The following is a 22,913-nucleotide window of genomic DNA, read 5'->3' on the forward strand; positions in this document are numbered from 1 at the left end:
GTGATGTCACCTAGCAACCAAATAACATTTTGATTGGCAGTTCTATTAGAAACGCCAAGAGAAATCGGTGCCAAATTATATCAAAGTTGATTTTAAGAAATGCAAAAAACGCAGAATGATCGTGCAAAGACGCAAACGAAGCTCCAAAAATCGCCTGGTTTGGGAGCGACTCATTTACATTTCCAAGACAAACATCTTTTAAAAATTGTAAAACAACCGAAACGCTGTAGGTTAGCTATTGAGCAAAGAACATTAATTTTTAGCCAAAGTTCTCCAACACGTCGGCCGCTTTGGTTCTCTACCTGTACAACAATCGCATAAAAACGATCGATCATCTGGGAGGGTTCTCGAGATTAACGAGCCTGTACCTTCAGAATAATCAAATAGACAAAGTCGAGAATTTAAAAAATCTAAAATCCTTGAAAAAACTGTATCTCGGAAAAAACAGAATCGGCGTTTTGGAAGGGCTCGAATCCAATGAAACGTTGGAGGCACTCCACGTCGAGAGACAAAGGGTACCTTTGGGTTCTCCCTTGTGCTTTGACCCTCGGACGATTTTCACTTTGTCGGTAAGCTTAAATGACCGAACTGCAAACATTTTATTTAACCTCTACGTTCTTCTTCTTTCGCACGATCATCACAGATCCCTTACACTTACTCCTCTTCTTTTTGAATGTTTGGCTTTCCACCAAATGGAATAATTCAAACTCGTACTGCAGAACGATTTGCGATTCCATGTGTTGCGCGTTTTAGGATACTTTGCAAATTCTCAACGTATCTCACAATCGGCTATCGTCGATCTCGGTTTTGGCACCGTTAAAACGTTTACACTATATCGATGCTTCCTTCAATGATCTGGATAACGTCGAAGATATTACAAACACGATTCGAGATTGGTTGTGTTTAAAAGAAGCGAAATTTGCTGGCAATCCCGTAAGCAAGAGGTATAGATACAGAGAAGACATAATCGCAAACACGCATTGTCTAGGTAAGTCTAAAACGCAAACCTCAGAACACAAAGCAAAGTGGTGACAACATGGTCAAAGTTTACAGAATTAAAATATAAGTTGCCGCACTCTCTGTCGGACCTTTGATTTATCTTTGTTGTGTTGAGATTTAAGCGGACCGCGGCCGCTTCCCCTCTACGTACGGTAGTTCGTTATTCTTCGGGATTACTAGGGATCTCTGATTATATGTTTGTTCCACGTCTAGAGGGTTTCAAAAAGTATGATATATTTATAAATAAATAATATGACGCACTTAATAAAGTTATTTTAATTTTTACATAGTTAAAAATGAAAATTTTTAAACAAATATACGCTTCTTGGACAAAACTATTGAATATTTAAAAATATTTTCGTGACTTAACGTAATCATGCTCTATCGCAAAGTTTAATAACAATATAAAAAAGAAGGTATCACTCTGAACGAAAGATTGAATCATTAAAAAAGAACAAGCCTAGAAAGGTTCAAAATGTGCATGTTTCAAATATATACTTCATTAAATTCGTATTTTTTTTATATTTAGTATAGGAACACAGAATTTTAAAAGACCCTCTGGAGTTTAGTGTTAAGAATAGATTAGAAAATTTATATTGTCAAACCTTTCACGCCTTGTTCTATTTTAATAGTTTAATTTTTTGCTTGGCTTGATGACTTTTTGTCAAAGGAGCTTTGTAGTAGAGCATGAATAAAAATAAATTTACTTATTCGATACTTTTTATTGCAATAATTATTTAAATAGTGGTTTGTATAATTATTGTTTCTATAATTATATTTGTTTTATGTTATTTTTATATAAATTTAATGACAAATTTCCGTCATATCAAATAAGTACGTGTCCCTAAAAGAAAGCCCATTTCAATGCGTATGTACGTTATGAAATTTTCAGCCAACCTTTAACCTATAATTTTGGCATTGTTAATATTAATCTTGCAAGCGAATGAACTGAGCTATAAACAAATGAAAAAATGTTATAGCTTTCTAACTGTAAATATCTATTTCTTAACATAAAATTTATTTTTGTTTCCTTTTAAAACATACATATATCCATTACATAAATGTACCAGTCGATAAGTAAATTCGGCCATTTGTTAATTTCCCAGAGGAATTTTACCATCGGAATTGTAAGTTTATGAGGGCGATTCCGCGCTTCATTTGCAAAGTTCCGATCACTTACTCGACTGTGACTTTGTTCTAACGTTATATTAGCGTATCTATGAGTGCGCAAACATGGATGAGATTGACTATGTAAGCAATAAAATCAATTGAGAAAGTGGGCTACTGGGCTTTCTCTGGAAAGAAAGAGAGAAAAGCTTTTGAAATAAGTTCACCTGGCCTCATCTAATGGACATCGAATGAAAAGACAGTCTTTATAAAAGTAGAACTGAGAAAAGAAGTAGATGGTAGATGAAAAATAATATTTTTATATATTTTCCACGCATAAAGCTATAAAACTGACAGTTAGTATATTCTTTTTGGTTGCCAATTCTGACGTGAACTTTTAAATTTTCGCAACTACTGGCAACACCGCTGTCAGCTGCCGTAGCCGCTTTCGTTTTGTGTTCTGTACGGCGATTTGAAATTTGAGCGGTATTTATGAAAATGCCTTCCAATAGAGTCTTTTTCTTGTGTGATTGTAAATTCTATCCCAAAAATTCTCATATTATCATGAGGACATAGCATTTCTTTCAAACGCATCGATGTTCTGTCTCTATTCGTGAGGGAATCGGCTTGTGTATTCTTAGTACCGACCATTAATTATGAAATCTGTTTGTCACGTTTTTCTTCATTTTGTCCAGAGTCGCTAGACGACAAAAGCATATCGGATTTCACCAGATCTTTTATCAAGGGTTTCGAAGAGGGTAAACTGAATCACGCCCTGAAACGGAATGTGAATCTTGCGGACCTAATTCCCGGTGACAATTGCGATTATTTAGACAAGTTATTTTTTCTATCGAGTATAATTGTTAGGATTACCACGGAATTATCCTCTCGGCTTGCAAAGAGCAGCTTCGGCGTCTATGGTGAGAGATTCCGGATGCCAATTGACGAACGATTTATCTACATTCAACGATGGCCACCTTTACACGCCATGGAACCTGCGTAAGCGCGTTTTCTAGATGCTTTGGGTGTAAACAGGGTGGTCCGATTTATAATGTAGAAACTGTAATAACGTATTCAACGGATAAAAATCGTTATTTGGTATTTATTATTATTATTTAGATATTTATTATTATTATTTGATATGCAAAGAAAAAAAACCGGAGAGATCATTTTTGTTTAGAATTGACCAAAGAATCAACATTTCAGTACCCTTCATCTTGAATTTTAGGATATAAGTTCATATGAACTTTTTTAATTCATTTTATCTGCCGAATACGCCATTAAAGTTTCTCGATTATAATTCGGACCGCCCTGTATATTTTATAAAATCAATTTCAGTGCCCAGGAGAAGACCAATGAGTAGACCAGTTCACTCTCGCACCATTGGCACACTCAAAATGAATAGCAACGCAAACATCCTGGTTAATAAAATTAAATAAGACAAAAATACATATAAATTATTTTTTTTATTATTATTCTTGTATCTCCACTTAATATAAACAATGAAAAGTTCATCTGCGTTTTCTTTCTTCGTCCTTCTTTTTTCGATCCTTTTTCTCCCTGTCCTTTTCCCTATCTCGTCTATCCCTTTCCTTCTCCCGATCCCTATCTTTATCCCGATCCCTGTCTTTCTCTCTATCCCTGCCTTTCTCTTTATGCTTATCTTTACTACGACTTCTTCGTCTTTCTCTAGAACGACTCCTCTCTCTTTTACGTTCTTTCTTCTCTTTTTCCTTGGGAGGTTCTTCTAATTGGTATTTACTTTCCTCCTCGAACTCTACATCTTCATCTAAGTCATCTTCGAGTGCAGATATTTTTGCTTCCAGCTCGTTATTTTCTTCGAGGACGTGTCTCTTTTGGATTCTCGGCAAGATCACATCGCAGACCTAAAAAATACTTAAATCATGCCAAGCTATTAACAAAATTTATCAATTACTCTCTCGTCCCTAAGTAGTTCGTCAATAAATTCGTCCATGTGTATAAGCTCAAACTGGGCCTGCCTATTTTGCCTCCTCAGTTTTCTGTTATCGTTATATAAAGGTTCCAAATATTTATAGCAGTCCAGAGACGACCCGGTTAGTCGCATGTAAAACGCACCCAGAGCTCTGACATACTTGAATTCTTCATTTTTGATGAATTCAACGACGATATCCTTCTCGGGCTGAATTTGGAGCATTTTAAGAGTTAGGCACAGAAAGGGAGTTGGTTTAATATTGCCACCGAAAATCCCGCCGATAAATCTCAACTCCATTGCCTTGTCGACGAGAAGTTCAGCGGTAAGTGCGAAACATTCCTCCTTCCAGTACTTGGAATCGTATATCCTAGAACGGATAATTTTCTCAACGAGGTATTGCGGATTAGTACCGTGAACCGAGCGTGCATCTTTTACGGTTCGATTTGCCATTACACCTCACAAAATATTTGTAAATATGTTTAGGTTCCGCCAAGCTGAAAACAAACAATTCTTTTTTACTTCTTCTTTTTTACTTTAGCCATTATTTCCAGGATCATTCGGCTATTTCCAGTGTTGCTGGATTTTTCCATTTTTTTTTGCGTTAGTTTAAATGTAGATGTGCCAACAATGCGACGACTTCTATTAAGCCTAGAAAAAAGGTTTCTATGTTACACTTGTGGGTACACTTTATGAATAAACAAAAATTTGTTGGTTATGTTTGTGCTTTCGTCTACATTTAAAGAATATTTTGCAATCTTATAAGAGATCTTCTAATACGGATGGATAAACAACATTTTTAATTAACCCAGCACATTTTGCACATGTTTTTACATTTCATCCACTAATATATACGTTGCACCATTTTCTACATTAAAAATACCGAATCCAAGCTATTGACGGTCCGTTGGCGGCCATGTTGGTTGTTGAACGTCGCTAGGTCATTTTGGGTTCAAATGTGATTTTAAATCACGTGCACGCGCATATTGAATTAACCTTCTCATTTTTTTTTCCTAATTGTTTCACAAGCTGGATTATGGGCATAGGCGTTGCATATTTTACAAAAGGCTTTTCCATGGTTAGCTGGACCCGGCACATTTACCAAAATTTAAAACGCCACACTTCAATTCTGAATGTGCCCCACCTGGCTACAGGGCTCGTAGCCTACAAGCATGTTTTCTTATTTCCTTATGTCAGCGCCACCTGAAAAAGGTCAGTTTCACCACAGAACACATTTTTCTTCATATTTATATGGGCCAAGTATCCTAAATTATCCTCACATTATCATATTTAGCCTGAACAAAACATTGTTACTGTAATAACGAAACAAGGTATGTGTGATTTGTTAATTATTGGAATCGACTTATGCAGTGATCAGGGTTTTTATCTTGGGTGGATTATCGTTATAACCTTGACCGTCAAATCAAACAGAGGTGACAGCGTACGAAGTTGAGGTTAAGAAGCGAAAAAATATATAAATCAAAATCAGAAATGTTCGGTAAATAGAGATCGATGGGCAGTTAATCGTTGATAAATCACAATGTCAAATTTCGAAGTTGAACCGGGAGCTTCAACTGAAACCGTCCTCGAAACTGATGGTTTAGAAAATTTCGATAAGTTGAATTCGAGTTTAGAGGAAATTATAAGCGGTAACCAGGCATCGATTAGCGAAGAATCGCAAATAGTTAACGAAAACTATAATGAAAACAGCTTAAACACGGACATAGCTAGCGATTCGGAAGAGGAAGAAGATACGCAAAATTGGGTTTCCAAAAAGAAGCATATATTTGTTTTGAGTGCTGCGGGAAAGCCGATCTATTCGAGGCAGTTATTGATACTTTCTGTCAATCTATTTCTTACAGCAAAATTTGTAGATATGGAAATGAAGATAAGCTCGCATGGCTATTTGGAGTTATGCAAACCCTGGTCAGCTTCATACAGTCGAATGGTGATAACATAAAAAGCATACACGCCGGTGATACAAATTTTATTTTCCTAACAAGGAAACCTTTGATCTTGGTAGCTGTTTCCAAAACCGGGGAAACTACGACCCAGTTAACAACCCAACTAAAGTAATTATGTAATGATTTTGTTTATGTTTCGTTAGCGCCGTAACTTTTTCAAACTAACAAAATTAAGTCTGGCTAATTTATAACTGGTTAAACAGATAACATAATTAATATTAGGTGCCATTTTGTAAATGTTATTATTAAATTCAAAATAGTTTTGCTTTAATGCAGTAGATAAAATTTTTTTTTAATCCAATAATAAAATGGTATCCTTTATTGGTATACTGGAAAATAAATTTGATACATCGAAACAAATTAGTCGGATGTTATCTGATAGTTTCAAAAATTTAATGTTATTTACTAATTCTGTAGAATTCGTGATTGCAAATTTGGCTACGAAATGTGTGATTTCAGTGATGATATTATTACGAGTCTTATTTGATATTCTATTTTGTGAAGTTTGATGAAAGAGTCTATGTATTATGGGTTATGGGTTCGTATTTCTAAGATAGTGAATTTCTTTAAGAGGGATTATCCTGTGGGAGTTTTGAAGAAAGTTTGGTAGTTTTTTGGAAAGGCAAATTCTGCTGTTTTACTGAGAAATTCTAGTTTTTCAATGGTATAATATTACATTTTTCAGTTGTTGTAAGAATGTATCCACGTTCCTCACTATACTCGATTCAGTATCTAAAAAAGATACTGATTTTTTCCATTCTCTGTTCTCTGTAAAGAACCTTTGGGATAACAACATTCGGCCGGTTAGAAATATGGTCTTCAAATTTTTTTCCACACTAATACTGAGCGATGCACAGCGGCCCATAAATTATTAACCTGATCAGAATCGGCTGTTATTGGTAAAGTCGTTATGAAAAAAGTAAGTTTCCGAAATTTCGACTTATCAAATTAAAATTCGGCAGGAATTTAGAGTTCCGTCCTCAAATAGAACCTATTGAAACAGGGGATCGGGAAGTCCCGATGTATTTTTTTTTTTTTTATTTTATTTATTTTTTTTTCGGGGGGCGGAAAAACTCGATTTTCTCGAAAGCCGTATGCCTGATTAAAAAAACTCTTGAACTTGAAGCGCGAGATTTGGCGCAATAACCCAAAAGTATAGTTTAGTCAAAAATGTACAGGGCGTCTCGGTTGTGTAAGTGGAGTCTACAAGAAACTAAAAACTGTTTTCCACTCAGGAAAATCGTTTATTTCTATTTTGAATATGTCTAAAATATTCTCATGTTTATTCGTATATTATAGTATGGTACGAAATATATTATACGGGGCGCACCCAAACGAACAAATTTAAAATAAAATGACCACTATCGCTTTTCGTTTACTATACTGGGTGGTAGTAAAAAAATTTATTCGTTTGCGATGCGGCAGAATGATAGAGAAACAGAATATTGAAAAACATGTGATAGGAAGAACTATAAACTTGACTGGATTCTTTGAAAAATCTTTTCATTATTAAATTAGATACTTCATCCAGTTACAGTGTCAACGAACAATTATGGCTTCAAACTTTCACCAAGCATGGGGTGCAAAACATTTAATTATGTTAAAGTTTTTTTTCTCTAATTTCAGCTATGTATTTAATCAAATAACCAGCATGTTAACATTGACGAGGCTCACCAAAATATACGAGCAAAGGCAAAATTACGACCTCAGACGACTGTTGACAGGAGTCGAAAGGTTGATACACCATATACTCAATTTTTCCGAGATCGAGCCCGAATTTACGTTGGGCGCGGTTCAGTGCCTCCCTTTGGCCAGCTCGGTCAGGGACTCCATTAGTTCCGCCATAATTAACGCCTGCAATAAGATAAAGAATTTGGTATTTGCGATACTCCTAGCCAATAACAGATTAATAACAATGGTCCGCTTAAAAAAATATTGCCTTCACCCGGCCGACCTCCACTTGGTGTTTAACCTGGTGCAGGCGTCGGAGAGCCTCAAACATTCGGAGAATTGGGCCCCTTTATGTCTGCCCCGGTTCGACGCCAGTGGGTTTCTGTACGCACACGTGTCGTACTTGGCAGAAGATTGCCAAGCCTGTCTTCTCCTTTTAACGGTAGAAAAGGACGTGTTTTTTACCCTCAGGGAAGCAAAGCAAAAGATAGTGGAAAAACTGAGGAGGGGCAATTGTTTGGAAGCCATCAACGAATCGCTGGCCAGTGCGGAGGAGACCCCAGCTTCCGCTGGGTTTCCGGAATTGAGGCATTATTTGTATAAGTGTAAATCGACGGCTCAGTTTTATCAGCCTTCGATAGGGCCGCCCTACTCGAAAGACCCGGTCAAGTTGATGGAACTTTACAAGAGGGCCCATTGCAAAATCCACCATCCCACGAGGCCTCTGAAACTCGTCTTCGACAGATCGTCGTCGGAGGCCGTTTTGTCTTGGGATACGAAAGGTTTCGAGTTGTACATGGTTTTCGAACCGTTGATCCAAACTGACTGCGCCATCAACTTGGTCGGTAGGTTGTTAAACTGGATCAAAAAACGGGAAGATAGATTGTTCCATCTGAACGCTCCCACTTTTTGATAAGGAAAATATATTTCAAATCCGTTAAGTTTCCAAAAACCCATTTTATTTAGCTGAAACCGAATATATAAAAAAATATTATTTTTGCCTTTCAGATTTTAGAATAACCTTAATCAGTTACATTAACAATAAAACTAACCAAGAATTGAGAGAAAACATTGTTTTCTACAAAAGCGCTGAAATGGCACATAAATAAAATATAGGTTTTATTTAATTAGGCAATTTTTTTAGGAATAAGTAGAATTTCTGAAAAATCAGGCAGAATTTCAGACATAAGTCATAATATTTGAAAAACAAGTCATAATTCTGACATAAACTAGAATTTTTGATAAATAAGTCAAAATTTCTGAAAAAAAGTAAGAATTTTTGCAGATTAGCTAGCAGCTTGTCGTTTCACAGCGGCCCTGTCTTCAGAGTTCCAGCTAACCTTGTAATTGGCTCATCTTTTGCCTTCCGAGTAGACTTTGATCTTGGCTTGAGTCAGAATTTGTTATATATATCAGAATTTCTGAAACCCAAGTCAGAATTTCTAGCTTAAGTCAGAATTTCTGAAAAACAAGTCATAATTTCTTAAGTGAGAATTTGAAAAAATAAGTCAGAAAACTGAAAGAATTTTCAATTTTTCAAGGAATGTCGCCGAACTGTCGGTTTTTGACTTATATGCAATTAAAAAGTTCAATATATTTGTCCTTTTTTTTTAAATAAATAAGTTAACAGATGAAATGGCACGGTGAGAAATAAAAACCCAATATTTAGCCATTACGATTTTGATAATATTAATGAAAAACTTCAAATCAAATATTCGAATTTCATAATATTCTAGTCTAGTTCTTCTTTATGAACAACCCAATACTTGTTTTTCAGAATTTCTGAAAATATGACTTATTTTTCAGAAATTCTGACTTAAATTATTCAGAAAATGATTTGTTTTTCAGAATGGCTTATTTTTCAGAAATTCTGAGTTGTTTTTCAGGCATTCTAACTCATTATTCAGAAATTCTGACTTGTCCTAAAAAATTTGCCTATTTAAACTGAAACCTATACCGTATTATTAAATGAAGCTTGAGTTGCCAGTTTTCCGAAAGGTGACCGATTTTCTAAGTTGAGACCATCTCCTCTCATATTTTCCTTTTTTTTAATTTGCTTTGACATTTTATCGTTAAATACACAAAAAACTATGGCCAACTAGGAAATTTAACCATTTGTCTATGCATACTTTGATCGAACAAATGTCCACGCTATTACATAATGTAATACACCTATGTTATTTATGTAACGCACCAAATTATTTTTTTTAATCAGTCGATCGGTGAAGAAAAACGATATCCCAAATTAAAAAAAAAAAGGTAAAAGTGACACCCTTAAAAATTGCATTTGATTATACTTTACCTTAAGATAATATCAAATCCGCGTTTCAAAAATTTGTATTGATATAAGTTTTAAATCTGTGATACAAATTGAGCGGCAATATAGCTGCGAAAATATCCTAATTAAAATCGTTTGTTGTTGTGCCTTTTTGTTTTATTTTTCCCGTCTGCAATTTTCCTTTCCTAATAACATTTGACAGTTCGTCAATACGACAGATTTCAGTTTATATTTGGCATTTTTATGACAGCATTTTCTTGAATGTGTCCAGATCTCGTTAAATGTTCTGGGAAAACTAGTTATACGACTCCTTAATTCGAAAGTTTATTGTTATCACTAAAACCATGTCCTATTGGCTAGGCTTATTCTGGGCTTATTGTTTTGAACCACATACCTTTTAGATAACAGTGGCCTTACTACGGTAAAAAATTATGCGCCACAGGCAACATCGATATTTTCCGCTTTGCGCCTTTTTCTTTCTAAACAGCGATTTCCACTCACTTAATTGAATTTCCCAGAACAATTATCGAGATCTACGCATATTTTGACAAAATACTAGCGCAAAAATCCCCATCCAAAGTTATTGACGATCTGTCAGCGTCCATGTTGGTTGTTGAATACCGCAAGATCATGCGCATGTTGAAACGGACATGCTCAATTTTTTTACAGTTGCTTCATAAGTTTCTGTAATCGGCCTCAATATCTTTAGTATCTATATAGTTTGAACACAGTTTCATCAAAAAGTAAACACCACCGAAAATGAGGTTAAGCTAAACTCAAGGATTATCAAATAACAATTGTCAAGAACTAAGGGAGGAAATTATTAAAGGTTTCTTCATTCCAATAATATTTAAATGATTCGATCGCATTCTAATAATTGGACTCACGTAGTGTGTGACATATCGACTTTGCGCATTAGATACCCTATTTCGAAAATCTTAATTAAGAATAAACAAATAAGAAAATATCGGTATTTATGAAATACATTTAACAAATATTCCCTTACAAATAAATTATTACGTAACTACACATTTTTTGAACGCTTAACTTATTTCTTGGAAGTTCACAATATCTTCTAAGTAGTGTCTGGTTTCTTCGCGGAAGATTCTGACGATTCACTACACACACTGTAAAAGTCTTCATCTCCCACTGACGAACGGACACTGTAAAACGACTGGGAACTGATCACACTACTCGTGGAAGAACTTCTACCGACACGTCCGGTTCCAACAACTTCGGTATTTGAAGTAGGATTTATGACATCGCCCCCCGGTTGATGGACGGAGGTAGAGACCGGCTTTTTCGACGACTTTTTCGATTTTTTCGATATCACCTCCAACGGAAACGAACATTGCGGCCCTGTAAAAATTCTAAACGATTAACTTTCGGGTAATCCTACAGCTTACGCATATAATATGTGGAGAAATTTTAACTATGGTCGTCGAATGACACTCGAGCGTGCAGTGTTGTCAAACTTAGTGACCGGAAAATAATATAAAAACTAAAAACCGTGCATGCATTATATAAGCAATAATAATTTAAATAAAAAACAAACTGAACTACGCAAATACATTGTAAGTATCTTTTTTGGAATATTTTTAGGCAAGGCGGATTTTCGATATTATTATGATGAACCCCATTGTAGAATTTTTTGTAAGGTTACCGTAGAAACATTGAAATTCTGTTTGGAAATAGAAAACTTAAATCAACAAGGAAATAAAATTTAAATGAAATGGGCAATAAAGTATGTAAATTTTCAATATAAAAAAATTATATGCAATGCAAATAAACTAAAACTCAACAAATTGAAACGGTTAACGTAGTCCTGGAATAAGTGTTTCATTATACCAGTTATAAATGTTGACACAAAAATTGTAGTTTGAAGGGTTTAATGTGCAGATGTATAAGTATTGTAATATCCGAGTTACATCTTTAAAAATAGAAGCCCTGTATGTTATTTCTTAAAAGACCTTTACAACATGTTTTAGTTATTTTTTATATTAAGCCAAAAATAAAATCTTCACCTAGTTGCTATGCATGATCATGACGTCACGCCAACGCCATATCTTTCATTGTGTCATATTATTATTGTTTTAAAATGCATAAAAGAAAAAAAAAAGCCAAATAATTCCAACGAATATATTACGTAAAAAATGATATATAAAAACTAATTTATTGTTTAAGAATATTGCCGTAAATGGTGAAAATGCCCGCCATTTTCCTGAATACACAGTTGATGCCTTTTTTTTAACTTGTGTAAAGCTTTGATTATCTAGTCAAGATGCCAAATTATTAATATTATTTATTTCGTTATATTGTTTTGTTTTTAAAATATCTTAATCCAACCCATGGATATGTATGAGTTAAATATACTTTTATCTTGTTGCCATATAATATCTTGGTTGAACTGTATAACTATGCTTAACCTTAGTGTTATGTACGATATTTCAAGTGCGTCGCTATTTGAAACATAGGTAATAAAGTATCACCATCCAGACGGATGAATACTGGGGTTTTCAAGATAAATTGCATTGCAAATCTAAAATAAAATTATTTCTGAAAAATAATTTAGTTGGGTGCTGCGAAAAAGTTGTATTTTGTAGCAACATTTATCAATTATCTTCTAAACAATTACATTTAAGAAATAATTTATTGATAAACATTTCCAAAACTAAACCATTCACGCTCGGCGCCCGCACATAAAATGAATTAAATCTCTTATTATTAAACAAATGATTAGATAATAATTTTTCGATTAAATTAGTCGTATTTTGTATTCAAAGTAACTGGGCAATGTCATATAAAATGCCTAAAGAAGTGACAGACAAGTTTCTAAATAAAACAAAAAAAAAATTTTTTGCCATTAAATTTAGATTAAAAAATAAAATTAAAAATATGCAGAAAGTGTGTTTTTAATAATAATTATATTGTATTACATATAATTTTGTGGCTCAATATTTCCCTACCCTTTATTTTAAACAAGGAGAAAAGTTGACTGACTCATAATTTTCGAAGAACTGGTGACGCCAGCCATAAAACCCAAATCCATGCCAGACATTCTGGAAAAGGGGATTATAAACCGATTTGCCACTGTTTTTCCAAAAGTCAATCGATATCAAAATGAACAATTATTTACGATCAATCACATTTTCGAATGTATGTTTTGTTTAACCACAAAAGGAACTTTATAAAGCGATTAGATTATAATAGATCTGAAGTGCTAATACAAAACGTATGTGTTTTTGAGAATGGTCTTTGATCATCTTACTCCTTGCCCCGTTGTATCATCAAGTATCATTAGGAGGTAGGTAAAGCATCAGCAAAAAAAGAAACCTAGAAGTAATCTCAAATAAATTTCTAAATACGGGCCATTGCAGTTATACACCTGATGGCATTATAAGACACGTGCACAATATACATCGTATTTACATCCTAGAACCACAAGTTTACATTATTGAAAAAAAAATGTTCTCACTTTATTTCCAATCTATGTTTATTCTTGGAGTAGGAATATTGATTTGCATCTGCCCGTATATACATAGCTTAATTTATCAAAATAACTTACCTTTATTTGATTCGCCTTCATTTCTGCTTCTCGCACGACAGCAAGTCCAAAACATTATTTTATTTCCAACGGAAATACCTTTACATCGTATTTAGCAAAACCCACTGAAATATCTAAGCGTCGGTTGACACTTTTATCAACTTTTTGCGATAAACGTGCTTATTGCTTTAGAAAAAAACGATAGCCAAGTTATTTTAATAACTATTTCGATGTTGAGGTGGTAATTATGATCGTTATATTCACAAAACAATTACTTATTAGCAATTCTAGTTTGTTCTCTTGTTAAAATATTGCTAGCTTATTGTTCGTATTATTTGCCAAAATTTAATTTATTATTTTGAATTATATAGGGTGGTGCATCACATTCGCCTCGGTTTTTGTACGTGAAATGAAAAGTGCTGGAGGTAAATTTATGCCAACCCAAAAAAACCTGACCGTTTCTGAGAAATTTTCTGAGATTATTGAATTTAATTATTGATGAAATTTTTTTTAGAACATGTGTTTTTTTTCCGATCAGTCAACTTTTCATAGCATCCTTTTCATGCATCTTGAATAATGGAGCGTTGGTTAAAATAATAATTCTTCTATCATTTAAGTTCATTAATTTTCCACTTAAATTTGTTGAAAATCATTTTTAGGCTTCTAATCCCTGCAAAGGGAATTAGAAGAGAAAGCGAATTATAGGCAACCAGGCGTGCTGCCACTATTTAGATTCAAATTAATTAAGTTAAAATCCCCCACGTTTTGACCTTTGTTTTTTTAACAATATCCATTATCTAATACAGGAATGTGACGTTTTTGGATTGAAGAGTTATGGCATACCACTTTGAATTCTGTGATGACCAAAGTTATCTACGATAATAACGTAGGACGATCAAAACATGACGTTTTCAATTCCGATAGGAGCTAAACAAGTGAGGTTATATCGCGAGATACTGTTCGGTCCTGTTTTCGAGAAAAATTATCTATGAAAAAGTTGCCGTTATTAGTAATAGATACCTCGATCCGTAGAATAACCGTTTTTATTTGAATTTCTCGATAGGTAATTGGGATTGTAAAGTAGTAAAGAATGTCTGATTTTGGCGACTGGTACAGAAGCGTCCCTCGATTCACTAGGGCCTGGTTTACTGGAACAGTAGCTCTTACTTTGCTAGGCCGATTCGGTTTAATATCACCGTTAAACCTTATTCTACTGTTTGAACCCGTTAAAAGGTTCCAGATATGGAGGCTGCTTACCTGCGTTTTATACTACCCACTTTCTCCTCAAACCGGATTTCATTATTTAATTAATTTATATTTTTTGTACAATTACTCTAGAAGATTGGAAGAAGGTTTGTATTCGTCCGCACTTGAAGTGTGTCGAGGACTTGTAGAGAAATTTAAATGTATTTTCAGGGCACTATGGAGGACGGCCAGCAGACTATGTGTTTATGTTAATATTTAACTGGATTTGTTGTGTTATCATTGGTCTGGTCGCGGATATGCCGGTGAGAGGTTATAGTTGTAGTATATAATTCTTTTAAATTCAATTTTTTTCAGCTGCTTATGGACCCGATGGTCCTATCGGTACTCTACATTTGGTGTCAGCTAAACAAAGACGTCATAGTCACGTTTTGGTTCGGTACCCGTTTTAAGGCAGTTTTCTTGCCGTGGGTTCTTCTGGGATTTAATTTAGTGATGAGCGGAGGCGGTGTCATGGAACTCGTGGGTATCCTGGTTGGTCATCTTTATTTCTTCCTCGCTTTCAAATATCCTCAAGAATTGGGCGGTCCATCTTTATTACAAACGCCCGCCTTTTTGAAGCAGTGGTTCCCGGATGAAATTGGTGGAGTGCACGGCTTCGGGGTCCCTCCGGAACGGCCTCCGGGTGTCCCAAGGGGAGCCGGCATTTTTAGGGGGGGACACAACTGGGGCCAAGGACATGTGCTAGGTGGAAATTGAAGTTTTCCACCCTATATTTTTCTTACTTATAATGTATTTTGTTTCTAATAGGTTTATTTAAAAAAAACTCGTTTTTCTATAAAAAAAGAAATGCGGTTTTTCCAGCATTGAAAACGTTTTTTTGTCTGCATTTACATTTGCAACAGATACAAAGAGAAAAGCGAACGCACGTTTTCTCTGGTTTACAAATTGACGATTAACCGAACACAACCAGGGAAAAGTTATGAAAAAAAAAAGAATAAATTTGATCACTTTTCTGTCTAATATCTACAGAGTATGTCGCAATTCGTAATGGGCGAGTGTTCTCAGCAGATATGCTAACATTCCAGTGAATGATTCTGTGGTGGAGCATTGTACGCGGCGGTTTAACCTCCCTTCGTTCCCTACAGAATCCTTTGTAATCGTCCAAAAAAATTTTGAAATCAGTCTCCACTAGGCGGATTTAGTGTTTTCAGTGTTTAGTGAACGTTTTAAAGTGATAATCGTCGCCGATTCCATCGCTTTTGTCCGTTCACGCCTGTATGGAGGCCGGATGGGCCGCGGTGGAAGCGGGGGAGTGTCGGTTTTTTTGGTATCGGTCAAAATTGTTTTTTGCTAGTTGAGCTAGTTATATGTCTTCTTTGTACGTGTTGGTCCATGTCCAAAAGCGAAGATCTTCGCCGGAAGTCGGCAATGGGCGAATGATCCTAGCACTCTTGCCCAACATTTTTTGTGAAACGCATAATTTAATTGAATTGAATTCCATTGAATCCAAGAATATGTGACATAAATTTATGGAATGCGGAGTAAAACAAATGATGACGTAAAAAATTGTACGTGTCTAAGTAGGTTATGTTATTATTTATTAGAAAAAATAATTAAGGAAATTATTTATGCAGTTTTATTTAATTATTTAACGATGGGCGTAGCAGTGAGTAGAAATTTAGATCTATCGGCAAACGAGTACTGTCTAAAATTTGTTGGACGAGAGCCGATAACACAAAACGATCCGTTTTGGAATCGGTTTTTGTCATTTAATATATTTTCACCCACTTCCAGGTACGATACCGGTTAAAGTAAAGTAATATTTTAGCAAAATTTATGTCTCTTCCTTTTTAGAGACGACCAGTTGTTCTTAGAAGCAAAAATTGAACCTCTATGTCAAGAACTATTGAAAAACAATTCGAGTTCTGGCAACCTAGGAACGTTATTACAATTATTCAGTGACAGATCTTCCGAATTATTAAGCGTCGACGATTCTGAACCGTAAGAGTTTATATTTACATTGCAAAATTTTTCGTATTTTGATTTGAATGCTTTTAGAAATGTTTTCAATTGGCAACTGTACAACACTTTGTTCACTATAAGATGTACGCTTAAGTTTTTAACTGAAACTGTGACCGAAGACGAGCTTCTTAATATTATTGAGTGCAACGGGAATGGGCTAACTTTGGAAACATTCATAGGATCATTATTTGGTATTATCGTCGACGTTCCGGTTCAGGATTCCACATTTGGTGTGCATCTTGAAGCAATCACTTGCCTGTTGGTCCTTTTATCAGTCCAGTTTCATTCTGGTCAAAGGTCAGACCACAGCAGGATCTACTTTATTGTTATGAAAGGCAGGCACATTATCCATACTCCTCTTTTCGTCAAATGTTTATTAACAAATTTTGTTAGTCAGCTGAAACCTCCAGCGGGATTTAATGGCAATCCGGGACATAGTCTCGTTTTAGGTAAGGGTTTGTTCAGGGGCGCAGTTTTAATACTATACATATTTTTTATCTGTAAAGATAGAAAATTTTGTAATTTTGTAAGATAACTTGCCACATTTTTTTAAGGTTTAGCTTCAGAACTCTGGTCACTGTTGACATTCAATAGAAAATTGGACAATCAGCCTGTTAGCGAGCAAAGTGAATATCAAAATTGTCCGTTGGCGGTGCATAGCCTCCTTTTACTATTGGTGCTCGTACATAATTGGACAACGTTAAACAATCCATATAGACTGAGTTTGTTTTCTTGTGTAAATCAAGGTAGTACCTCAATATTGTTTTGTAACTTTATATATATTACAATTTCCTTACAGATAACAACGCCGTATTACCGACCAAAGAGGCGACTTTGTTCAAAGTCGATTTTAATAGTTTGTATTTGACCCTTTGCAAAAAAATAACCGGAGATGGACCCACGTTGCTTTTGTACTTATTGCTGCATCGAAATGCCGCATTTAAAACGTATTTGTTAGATAGGTTAGACCTACAGGAACTGGTAAGTTGATTTCACAAAACTATCGATCGCCCACCTTATAGTTCTTCTTATCCGCGTCGTTCTATTCATATATTTTTTTAAAATAGTTCTCTTACGAAATCGGTCTTTATCGCCTTAAATCAAAATTAAAAAAGTTCTCGAAAACCCAATTTCCGTCGCCCTATATACTGGTGCCTTTGGAAATAGAAATAAACATTTTTTCCAAAATTGAAAACGTTTGTTGTCCTTTTGTAAGCCTGTTTATTGTTGACTTGGGGGTTTCAGTCTAATATATCGCGTGCAAAAAATCGTAGTATGTATCTCCCGCATCTTGTACATTTGGCGAAAACGGTAAATGCAAAAATTGTAGCCCTCAACGCCGCCTTAATAGACCTTAAAACCAAACTGCGCTTTTTGTCTTGTAAATAACCGAGGCATCCTGTAGACTTTTGACTAAACTATACTGTTGGAGTATCCCTTCAAATCTCGCTCATTTTCCGGTTTCAAGTTTTTCCGACCGGGGTTTTCAAGAAAATCCTGTTTTTCCGGTATTGAAAAAAAAATTTTTTTTCTTTTTTTTTTAAATATTTTAGTGCTGGGGGGTGGAACTCTAAATTCTAGGCGATTTTCAGCCCAACAGCTCGAAATTTCGGACACTTGCTGTGTTTCGTGGCGACTTTCCAAGCAAAACTTAAAGTAATAGCCTACAAAATGGCAGTCTCAATATTTAGTGGGCCCAAGCGCAATGCGTAGTATACCAGTTCGAATATTATCGGCTTCAAAAACAAAACAAAACAATAAGTACCCACAGAACTGAAGAATATAAAAAGCAGCGTAAAAAGCAGACATCTGGACTACCAGTAACTGATGAAGTCTTAATTTGAAACCAAGAGAATTAACATAACGCCCGGTTATAATAAAAATTACAACTATCTGAAAAAAAAAATGAAGAGAGGCGAAATACAAGTAAAAAGACTGTTTCTTTATTCTGTTCCTAAATGTCAAATGTGATTGCGAAAAGTCGTGTATATTGAACTTATTTAGAATAAAAGCTATATTATAAGAAAACAATTTTATAATACTCCATTTACGATGTTGAGGAACAGTCAAATGCTTCTTGTGACGTAAGTTTCAACCATGTCTATCAATTCTACAACAAACTTTGTTGTACAGGCGATGTTTTATACTTAATAACTTTGTAGAAAAAGGTTGCGATATGGAGCCTATATCTGTTAACCAAAACTAAGCCAATCAGATTTGTTTACGTAAGGTGTTATGTGGTCTCTGCGACTCACTGCATATACTGGTCTGCGATATGAATTCTGCACGTTCTGAGTGCGATGTTTTTCACCCGTATTTAGGCAGGGCATGTATTCACTTATAAAATGATTCATTTGTGATAACACAAGAGTATCACATTAAACTACTATAACAAGTGCTGAGTTTGAGTGTAGGATTAAGCCCAAACTCTACGAATTTTAAGGTTAGGTTATTAATTTTCATTTTAATATTCATTCGTGTATATAATTAATCTGCTGGTCATTACCAAAGAGTATAAATGATGAGTTATTTGGATTTAATTTTAAAAGATGATCCGTAGTTATACCAAAAAACTTTTTCAAGTCATAATTAATCCTCTGCTATCTGCGTTAAAAGAATGATAGAGATGGGCGTCGTCAGCGTAGACGTAATATTTACAATAATTTAAACCTTACAAAACTGAGAAGTAAAGATCGTGAACAGCAAAGGGCCCAAAATAATTCCCCGTGGGACTACGATTTGAACATTTAGGGAATTAGATATCCGGCCATTATAAACCACCTGATGAGTTCTTTCACACAAAAAGGAGCAAATGAGCTGACGGGATTCATCACTGACCCCCATATATAGTGTAAAATAACGAACAGAATTTCATGATTACTCTCAACTGCTTTTCTAAAACTGTTTCTAAGACTTTAGAGGAGAGTGGGCTAATAAACGTTTGTTCGTAGATAGTACCGATTTTGAGAACTCTGTACCATGCTCCCAATAGTCACTCCCACCATATTTACATGTCGCTCATCATTCTCCTGATTTTGAGCGAGGATGAAACATTTAACAAAACAATTCACGAAATAGTAAGTAGAAATGTTATCAGGCTTACAAGTAAGCTTTTTGTCAAGCAGAGTCAAATCAATTAACAAATCTTCTGGATTCCTACTGCGCCGGTTCTTGATAAATCGAACTTGATCTTTTAATTCTTTAAACAGGATCCGGAAGATTTGTAAAAAATATTACAGCAGCCTTTAGGAAGTTCTTTAAAAAATTAAAGTCCACGGAACACTGTGTTTTAGAAGCTGAAAAACATTACGTGGTATACGGAGAGATCTTTGACGGAAATCTCTCTCGGAGGTCTGCTGATTTTAGTCATAATCAGGACGATTCAATACAACATGCTCAAGATGAGAGACAAATACCTTCATACGAATTGCCTGGCGGCCTTGGCGAACATGTCTTCCCAGTTTAGGGACCTTCATCCCTACGTGAGCCAAAGATTCGTGTCGTTGTTCGAAACGTTGGCGAAAAAATACCAAAAATTATCCGGAAGACTGAAAGACAATAAACATCTGAACGATAGTGACACGAGCACTTGTGTAACCCAAGACGAAAACGAGTTGGAACAGGACATCAACGTGCTGGAAGAAATCTTAAGAATGATTTTGGAAATTTTAAATTCCTGCCTATCGACCCAGCTGGTCAACAATCCCAACTTGATCTACAACTTGCTTTATAATAAGCACGTGTTCGAGTCTCTCAAAGACAACATGGTGTTCAAAGATATCATACACAATATCGCCGTTATAATAAGGCACTTCTCGGAACTACTGTGCGACAAGAAGCAGCAAAACGAAGTCGACGCACACCAAGTGCTGCAAGTGATACGACAGGGAAGCAAATATTGGCCCAAGGATAAAATCACGGTGAGTACGAAACAAAAACGGAAGCCAAAAATCAAAAAATAGGAAATAAATCGTTTTAAACAAAAATAAATACTGCACAATTTCATTCGCTCTTGTCTTCCCAAACAAAATTGACGTACCCTCAGCGGCCATTTTGAGTGGTGATCGCCGCCTATCGGCCGCGAACGAAATTTGAAATGTCATATCTAATGCGTCATTAGTGTGAAGTAATATTTTTTGGTTAGGCTTGGTGATTTCGGCTCTATGTTTTTGTCTAAGCATTTTAGAAGTGTTTTTAAACTGATTAAAGTGTCATAAAATAAGTAAAAAATAAGTTATATGGAAATAATTATTGTTTGGTATAACTATATACTACATATAATAATGTAAGACGGCCTCTTTTTTTCTGGATATTACCTTCTCTGCGTCAGAAAACAGTTGGTCCATTTTCTTGTTGGTCATCCACAAAATGACAGCCGCACAAGAGCGAAACGAATGAAAGTCATTTTAAAAACACTCGAAATAAATATTTATATCCCTTGGAAATTGATAAAACACACACACTAACTTTAAGTGTGACTAACAGCTGAAGATAAATTTTAAGGATAAAAAATGGTTATAACAATACTATTTTTGAATTTATAAAATGGTTACCAAAATTATATACACTTATATTCTTCTAATGGGTGAGGTTGTCCAATGTGCATCTTAATCAGGAATGTAACATACATACAAATTAATTAAGTACAAATATAAAACAACTGACTGAATATTTTAAATTGAAGTTTCTCCATTTTACAGATCAGGAAATCACCCTTAGTGTGATAAAACTTTTAATTTATTTTTATTTTATAAAACCATCCTACTCGTTTTTGCATTAAAGTTAGTAGACTTGAGACTCTGGAGGGCACTATTTAAATCGGAGACTATTAAGGCTTTCCTTAATTTATCAGTACATAATCAAAAGTCAAACAAATTTTAATTAGAAATTATTTACCTAAAAAAAACTTCATAATAAAACATCAAAAAATTATGCAATTAATCACAAACATACCGCAATACCATTTATAAATAATTTTAAAAATTCTATTTTTATACCAATAAAAAGTAAGATTTCAGTTAAAAAAATGAAATTTTGTATATTCAATACCTTGTTTAAGTGATTCATTTTTAAAAAGAAATAAATGCCTTAATTGATCGAAGATTATTAGTAATTTAAGTCAGTTATTTCTTCTAACAATAATGTTTAAAATAATCCAACAATTAAATAAAGCAACAAATAATAAAAATCAAAAACAAAGTTATTTACTTGTACTTTCCTAATTCATTGAAAATGTCACTAATGTATGTTAAATATTTTTATATAAAATATTTCTTTTATATAATATTTGTACCAATTTTAGATTCTTGATAAAGATCCACATCGTGGTCGAAACGTTGAATAAAAGTTAAAGTATTTAAATAATTTTTGCTATTATTGACCAACTTCAACCCAATAACAATCAAACAGTATAACTCTTTCAACATTGAAGAATAAAAAGATATTTATATTCGTCTATTTTGCCTTAAACTGAATATGTTTTAATTATTGGTGCTTAATTAATCAGCGCTAAAAGAAAACATCAAACTGTATCTAAATTAACCGTGATGTCAGCGCTAATTACGGGTATATAGAAATACACCTAATTTTTTTCCATATTTAATCAAATCTGGGCAAATTTTGACAAGATGCTGCCCAAAAAATGCCACATACGAAATAAAAAAAAAATGCGGACACCTCCCTCTCTTAGGTAAACCGTAACATCTAATATGTTTTTGCCCCTTATGCAGAAATTTCCGGATTTAAAGTTCAAATACGTTGAAGAAGATCAACCGGAAGAGTTTTTTATACCGTATGTCTGGGAGTTGGTGAACCGACTCTCGATATTGACCTGGTCGACTTTATCCACAAGCACCGTCATCTGTTAGCGGCGACTTATAGTTTAATATTTTTGTATTCCAATGTACATAACCTAATAATAATTAAATATTGGTAATATTTATGTTCTTAAAGTTGTTAACATCTAGGTTTTATAAATAAAATTATAACGGTTGTTAATGTTCCAAGTTTTTTTTCAAAGTAAAATGTTTGTCTTCTTCGCGTTAAAAAGAAGACTCGAGTTAGGCTCGCAGACTTTAGACTTTTGGTACTCCATCGCAGTCTTACTAGTTTATACCAACAAAAAACAACTTAAAAAAGTTTATCAAACATGTTGCATACTATAATTTTTCC

General features: G+C 34.5%; 5 protein-coding genes across 11 annotated transcripts; 4 read left to right on the forward strand and 1 right to left on the reverse strand.

Moving 5' to 3' along the window:
- The first annotated feature begins 45 nt into the window (after positions 1–45).
- Positions 46–3,612, forward strand: LOC132705708 (protein phosphatase 1 regulatory subunit 42-like). Its single transcript, XM_060676514.1, has 6 exons — positions 46–207; positions 264–569; positions 754–988; positions 2,802–2,918; positions 2,974–3,105; positions 3,445–3,612. The coding sequence occupies exons 1-6, from the start codon at positions 100–102 to the stop codon at positions 3,543–3,545; spliced, it is 999 nt and encodes a 332-aa protein (XP_060532497.1). The 5' UTR covers positions 46–99; the 3' UTR covers positions 3,546–3,612.
- On the reverse strand, positions 3,589–7,833 carry LOC132705718 (pre-mRNA-splicing factor 38). 3 transcript variants are annotated; one of them, XM_060676541.1, is made up of 4 exons: positions 5,338–5,441; positions 4,941–5,260; positions 4,043–4,708; positions 3,589–3,992 (listed from the first exon to the last, which is right to left on the reverse strand). In XM_060676541.1, the coding sequence occupies exons 3-4, from the start codon at positions 4,508–4,510 to the stop codon at positions 3,618–3,620; spliced, it is 843 nt and encodes a 280-aa protein (XP_060532524.1). In that variant the 5' UTR covers positions 4,511–4,708; positions 4,941–5,260; positions 5,338–5,441; the 3' UTR covers positions 3,589–3,617. The 3 variants fall into 3 exon arrangements, with proteins under 3 accessions (XP_060532524.1, XP_060532507.1, XP_060532515.1); XM_060676524.1 differs by lacking the exon at positions 5,338–5,441 and adding an exon at positions 7,696–7,833 and having other exon boundaries at positions 4,043–5,260; XM_060676532.1 differs by having other exon boundaries at positions 4,043–5,221; positions 5,281–5,390.
- Positions 5,474–8,968, forward strand: LOC132705702 (vacuolar fusion protein MON1 homolog A). The gene is made up of 3 exons (XM_060676502.1): positions 5,474–5,881; positions 5,932–6,129; positions 7,648–8,968. The coding sequence occupies exons 1-3, from the start codon at positions 5,598–5,600 to the stop codon at positions 8,603–8,605; spliced, it is 1,440 nt and encodes a 479-aa protein (XP_060532485.1). The 5' UTR covers positions 5,474–5,597; the 3' UTR covers positions 8,606–8,968.
- Positions 8,969–11,322: 2,354 nt separating this feature from the next.
- On the forward strand, positions 11,323–15,505 carry LOC132704991 (derlin-1). 4 transcript variants are annotated; one of them, XM_060675386.1, is made up of 4 exons: positions 11,323–11,544; positions 14,578–14,866; positions 14,931–15,022; positions 15,075–15,505. In XM_060675386.1, exons 2-4 carry the CDS (start codon positions 14,605–14,607, stop codon positions 15,474–15,476), a joined length of 756 nt encoding a protein of 251 aa, XP_060531369.1. In that variant the 5' UTR covers positions 11,323–11,544; positions 14,578–14,604; the 3' UTR covers positions 15,477–15,505. The 4 variants fall into 4 exon arrangements, with proteins under 4 accessions (XP_060531369.1, XP_060531379.1, XP_060531361.1 ...); XM_060675396.1 differs by lacking the exon at positions 11,323–11,544 and adding an exon at positions 13,260–13,274; XM_060675378.1 differs by lacking the exon at positions 11,323–11,544 and adding an exon at positions 14,314–14,449.
- Positions 15,506–15,890: 385 nt separating this feature from the next.
- On the forward strand, positions 15,891–22,729 carry LOC132707178 (dymeclin). Of its 2 annotated transcripts, XM_060678922.1 has the most exons (9): positions 15,891–16,300; positions 16,355–16,514; positions 16,575–16,721; positions 16,779–17,191; positions 17,297–17,488; positions 17,542–17,723; positions 19,694–19,819; positions 20,036–20,662; positions 22,472–22,729. In XM_060678922.1, the coding sequence occupies exons 1-9, from the start codon at positions 16,255–16,257 to the stop codon at positions 22,607–22,609; spliced, it is 2,031 nt and encodes a 676-aa protein (XP_060534905.1). In that variant the 5' UTR covers positions 15,891–16,254; the 3' UTR covers positions 22,610–22,729. The 2 variants fall into 2 exon arrangements, with proteins under 2 accessions (XP_060534905.1, XP_060534895.1); XM_060678912.1 differs by having other exon boundaries at positions 15,892–16,514.
- The last annotated feature ends 184 nt before the right edge of the window (positions 22,730–22,913 follow it).

Source organism: Cylas formicarius, unplaced genomic scaffold (genome assembly GCF_029955315.1).
Source record: "Cylas formicarius isolate icCylForm1 unplaced genomic scaffold, icCylForm1.1 PGA_scaffold_10__41_contigs__length_53128322, whole genome shotgun sequence".
In the NCBI taxonomy this organism is placed as follows: Eukaryota; Metazoa; Arthropoda; class Insecta; order Coleoptera; family Brentidae; genus Cylas; species Cylas formicarius.

Coding starts and splice junctions, on each gene's coding strand:
- LOC132705708 (XM_060676514.1), top strand. CDS start 100: ATGCAAAAAACGCAGAATGATCGTGCAAAGACGCAAACGAAGCTCCAA. Junction 2,919..2,973: donor TCTTGCGGACCTAATTCCCG/GTGACAATTGCG, acceptor TATAATTGTTAG/GATTACCACGGAATTATCCT. Junction 3,106..3,444: donor TTACACGCCATGGAACCTGC/GTAAGCGCGTTT, acceptor AATCAATTTCAG/TGCCCAGGAGAAGACCAATG.
- LOC132704991 (XM_060675386.1), top strand. CDS start 14,605: ATGTCTGATTTTGGCGACTGGTACAGAAGCGTCCCTCGATTCACTAGG. Junction 14,867..14,930: donor CTCTAGAAGATTGGAAGAAG/GTTTGTATTCGT, acceptor ATGTATTTTCAG/GGCACTATGGAGGACGGCCA. Junction 15,023..15,074: donor GTCTGGTCGCGGATATGCCG/GTGAGAGGTTAT, acceptor AATTTTTTTCAG/CTGCTTATGGACCCGATGGT.
- LOC132707178 (XM_060678912.1), top strand. CDS start 16,255: ATGCGGAGTAAAACAAATGATGACGTAAAAAATTGTACGTGTCTAAGT. Junction 17,489..17,541: donor GTTTTCTTGTGTAAATCAAG/GTAGTACCTCAA, acceptor ATTTCCTTACAG/ATAACAACGCCGTATTACCG. Junction 19,820..20,035: donor ACAAAACAATTCACGAAATA/GTAAGTAGAAAT, acceptor ACTGTGTTTTAG/AAGCTGAAAAACATTACGTG.
- LOC132705718 (XM_060676524.1), bottom strand. CDS start 4,510: ATGGCAAATCGAACCGTAAAAGATGCACGCTCGGTTCACGGTACTAAT. Junction 3,993..4,042: donor AACTACTTAGGGACGAGAGA/GTAATTGATAAA, acceptor AGTATTTTTTAG/GTCTGCGATGTGATCTTGCC.
- LOC132705702 (XM_060676502.1), top strand. CDS start 5,598: ATGTCAAATTTCGAAGTTGAACCGGGAGCTTCAACTGAAACCGTCCTC. Junction 5,882..5,931: donor GGAAAGCCGATCTATTCGAG/GCAGTTATTGAT, acceptor CAAAATTTGTAG/ATATGGAAATGAAGATAAGC. Junction 6,130..7,647: donor CAGTTAACAACCCAACTAAA/GTAATTATGTAA, acceptor CTCTAATTTCAG/CTATGTATTTAATCAAATAA.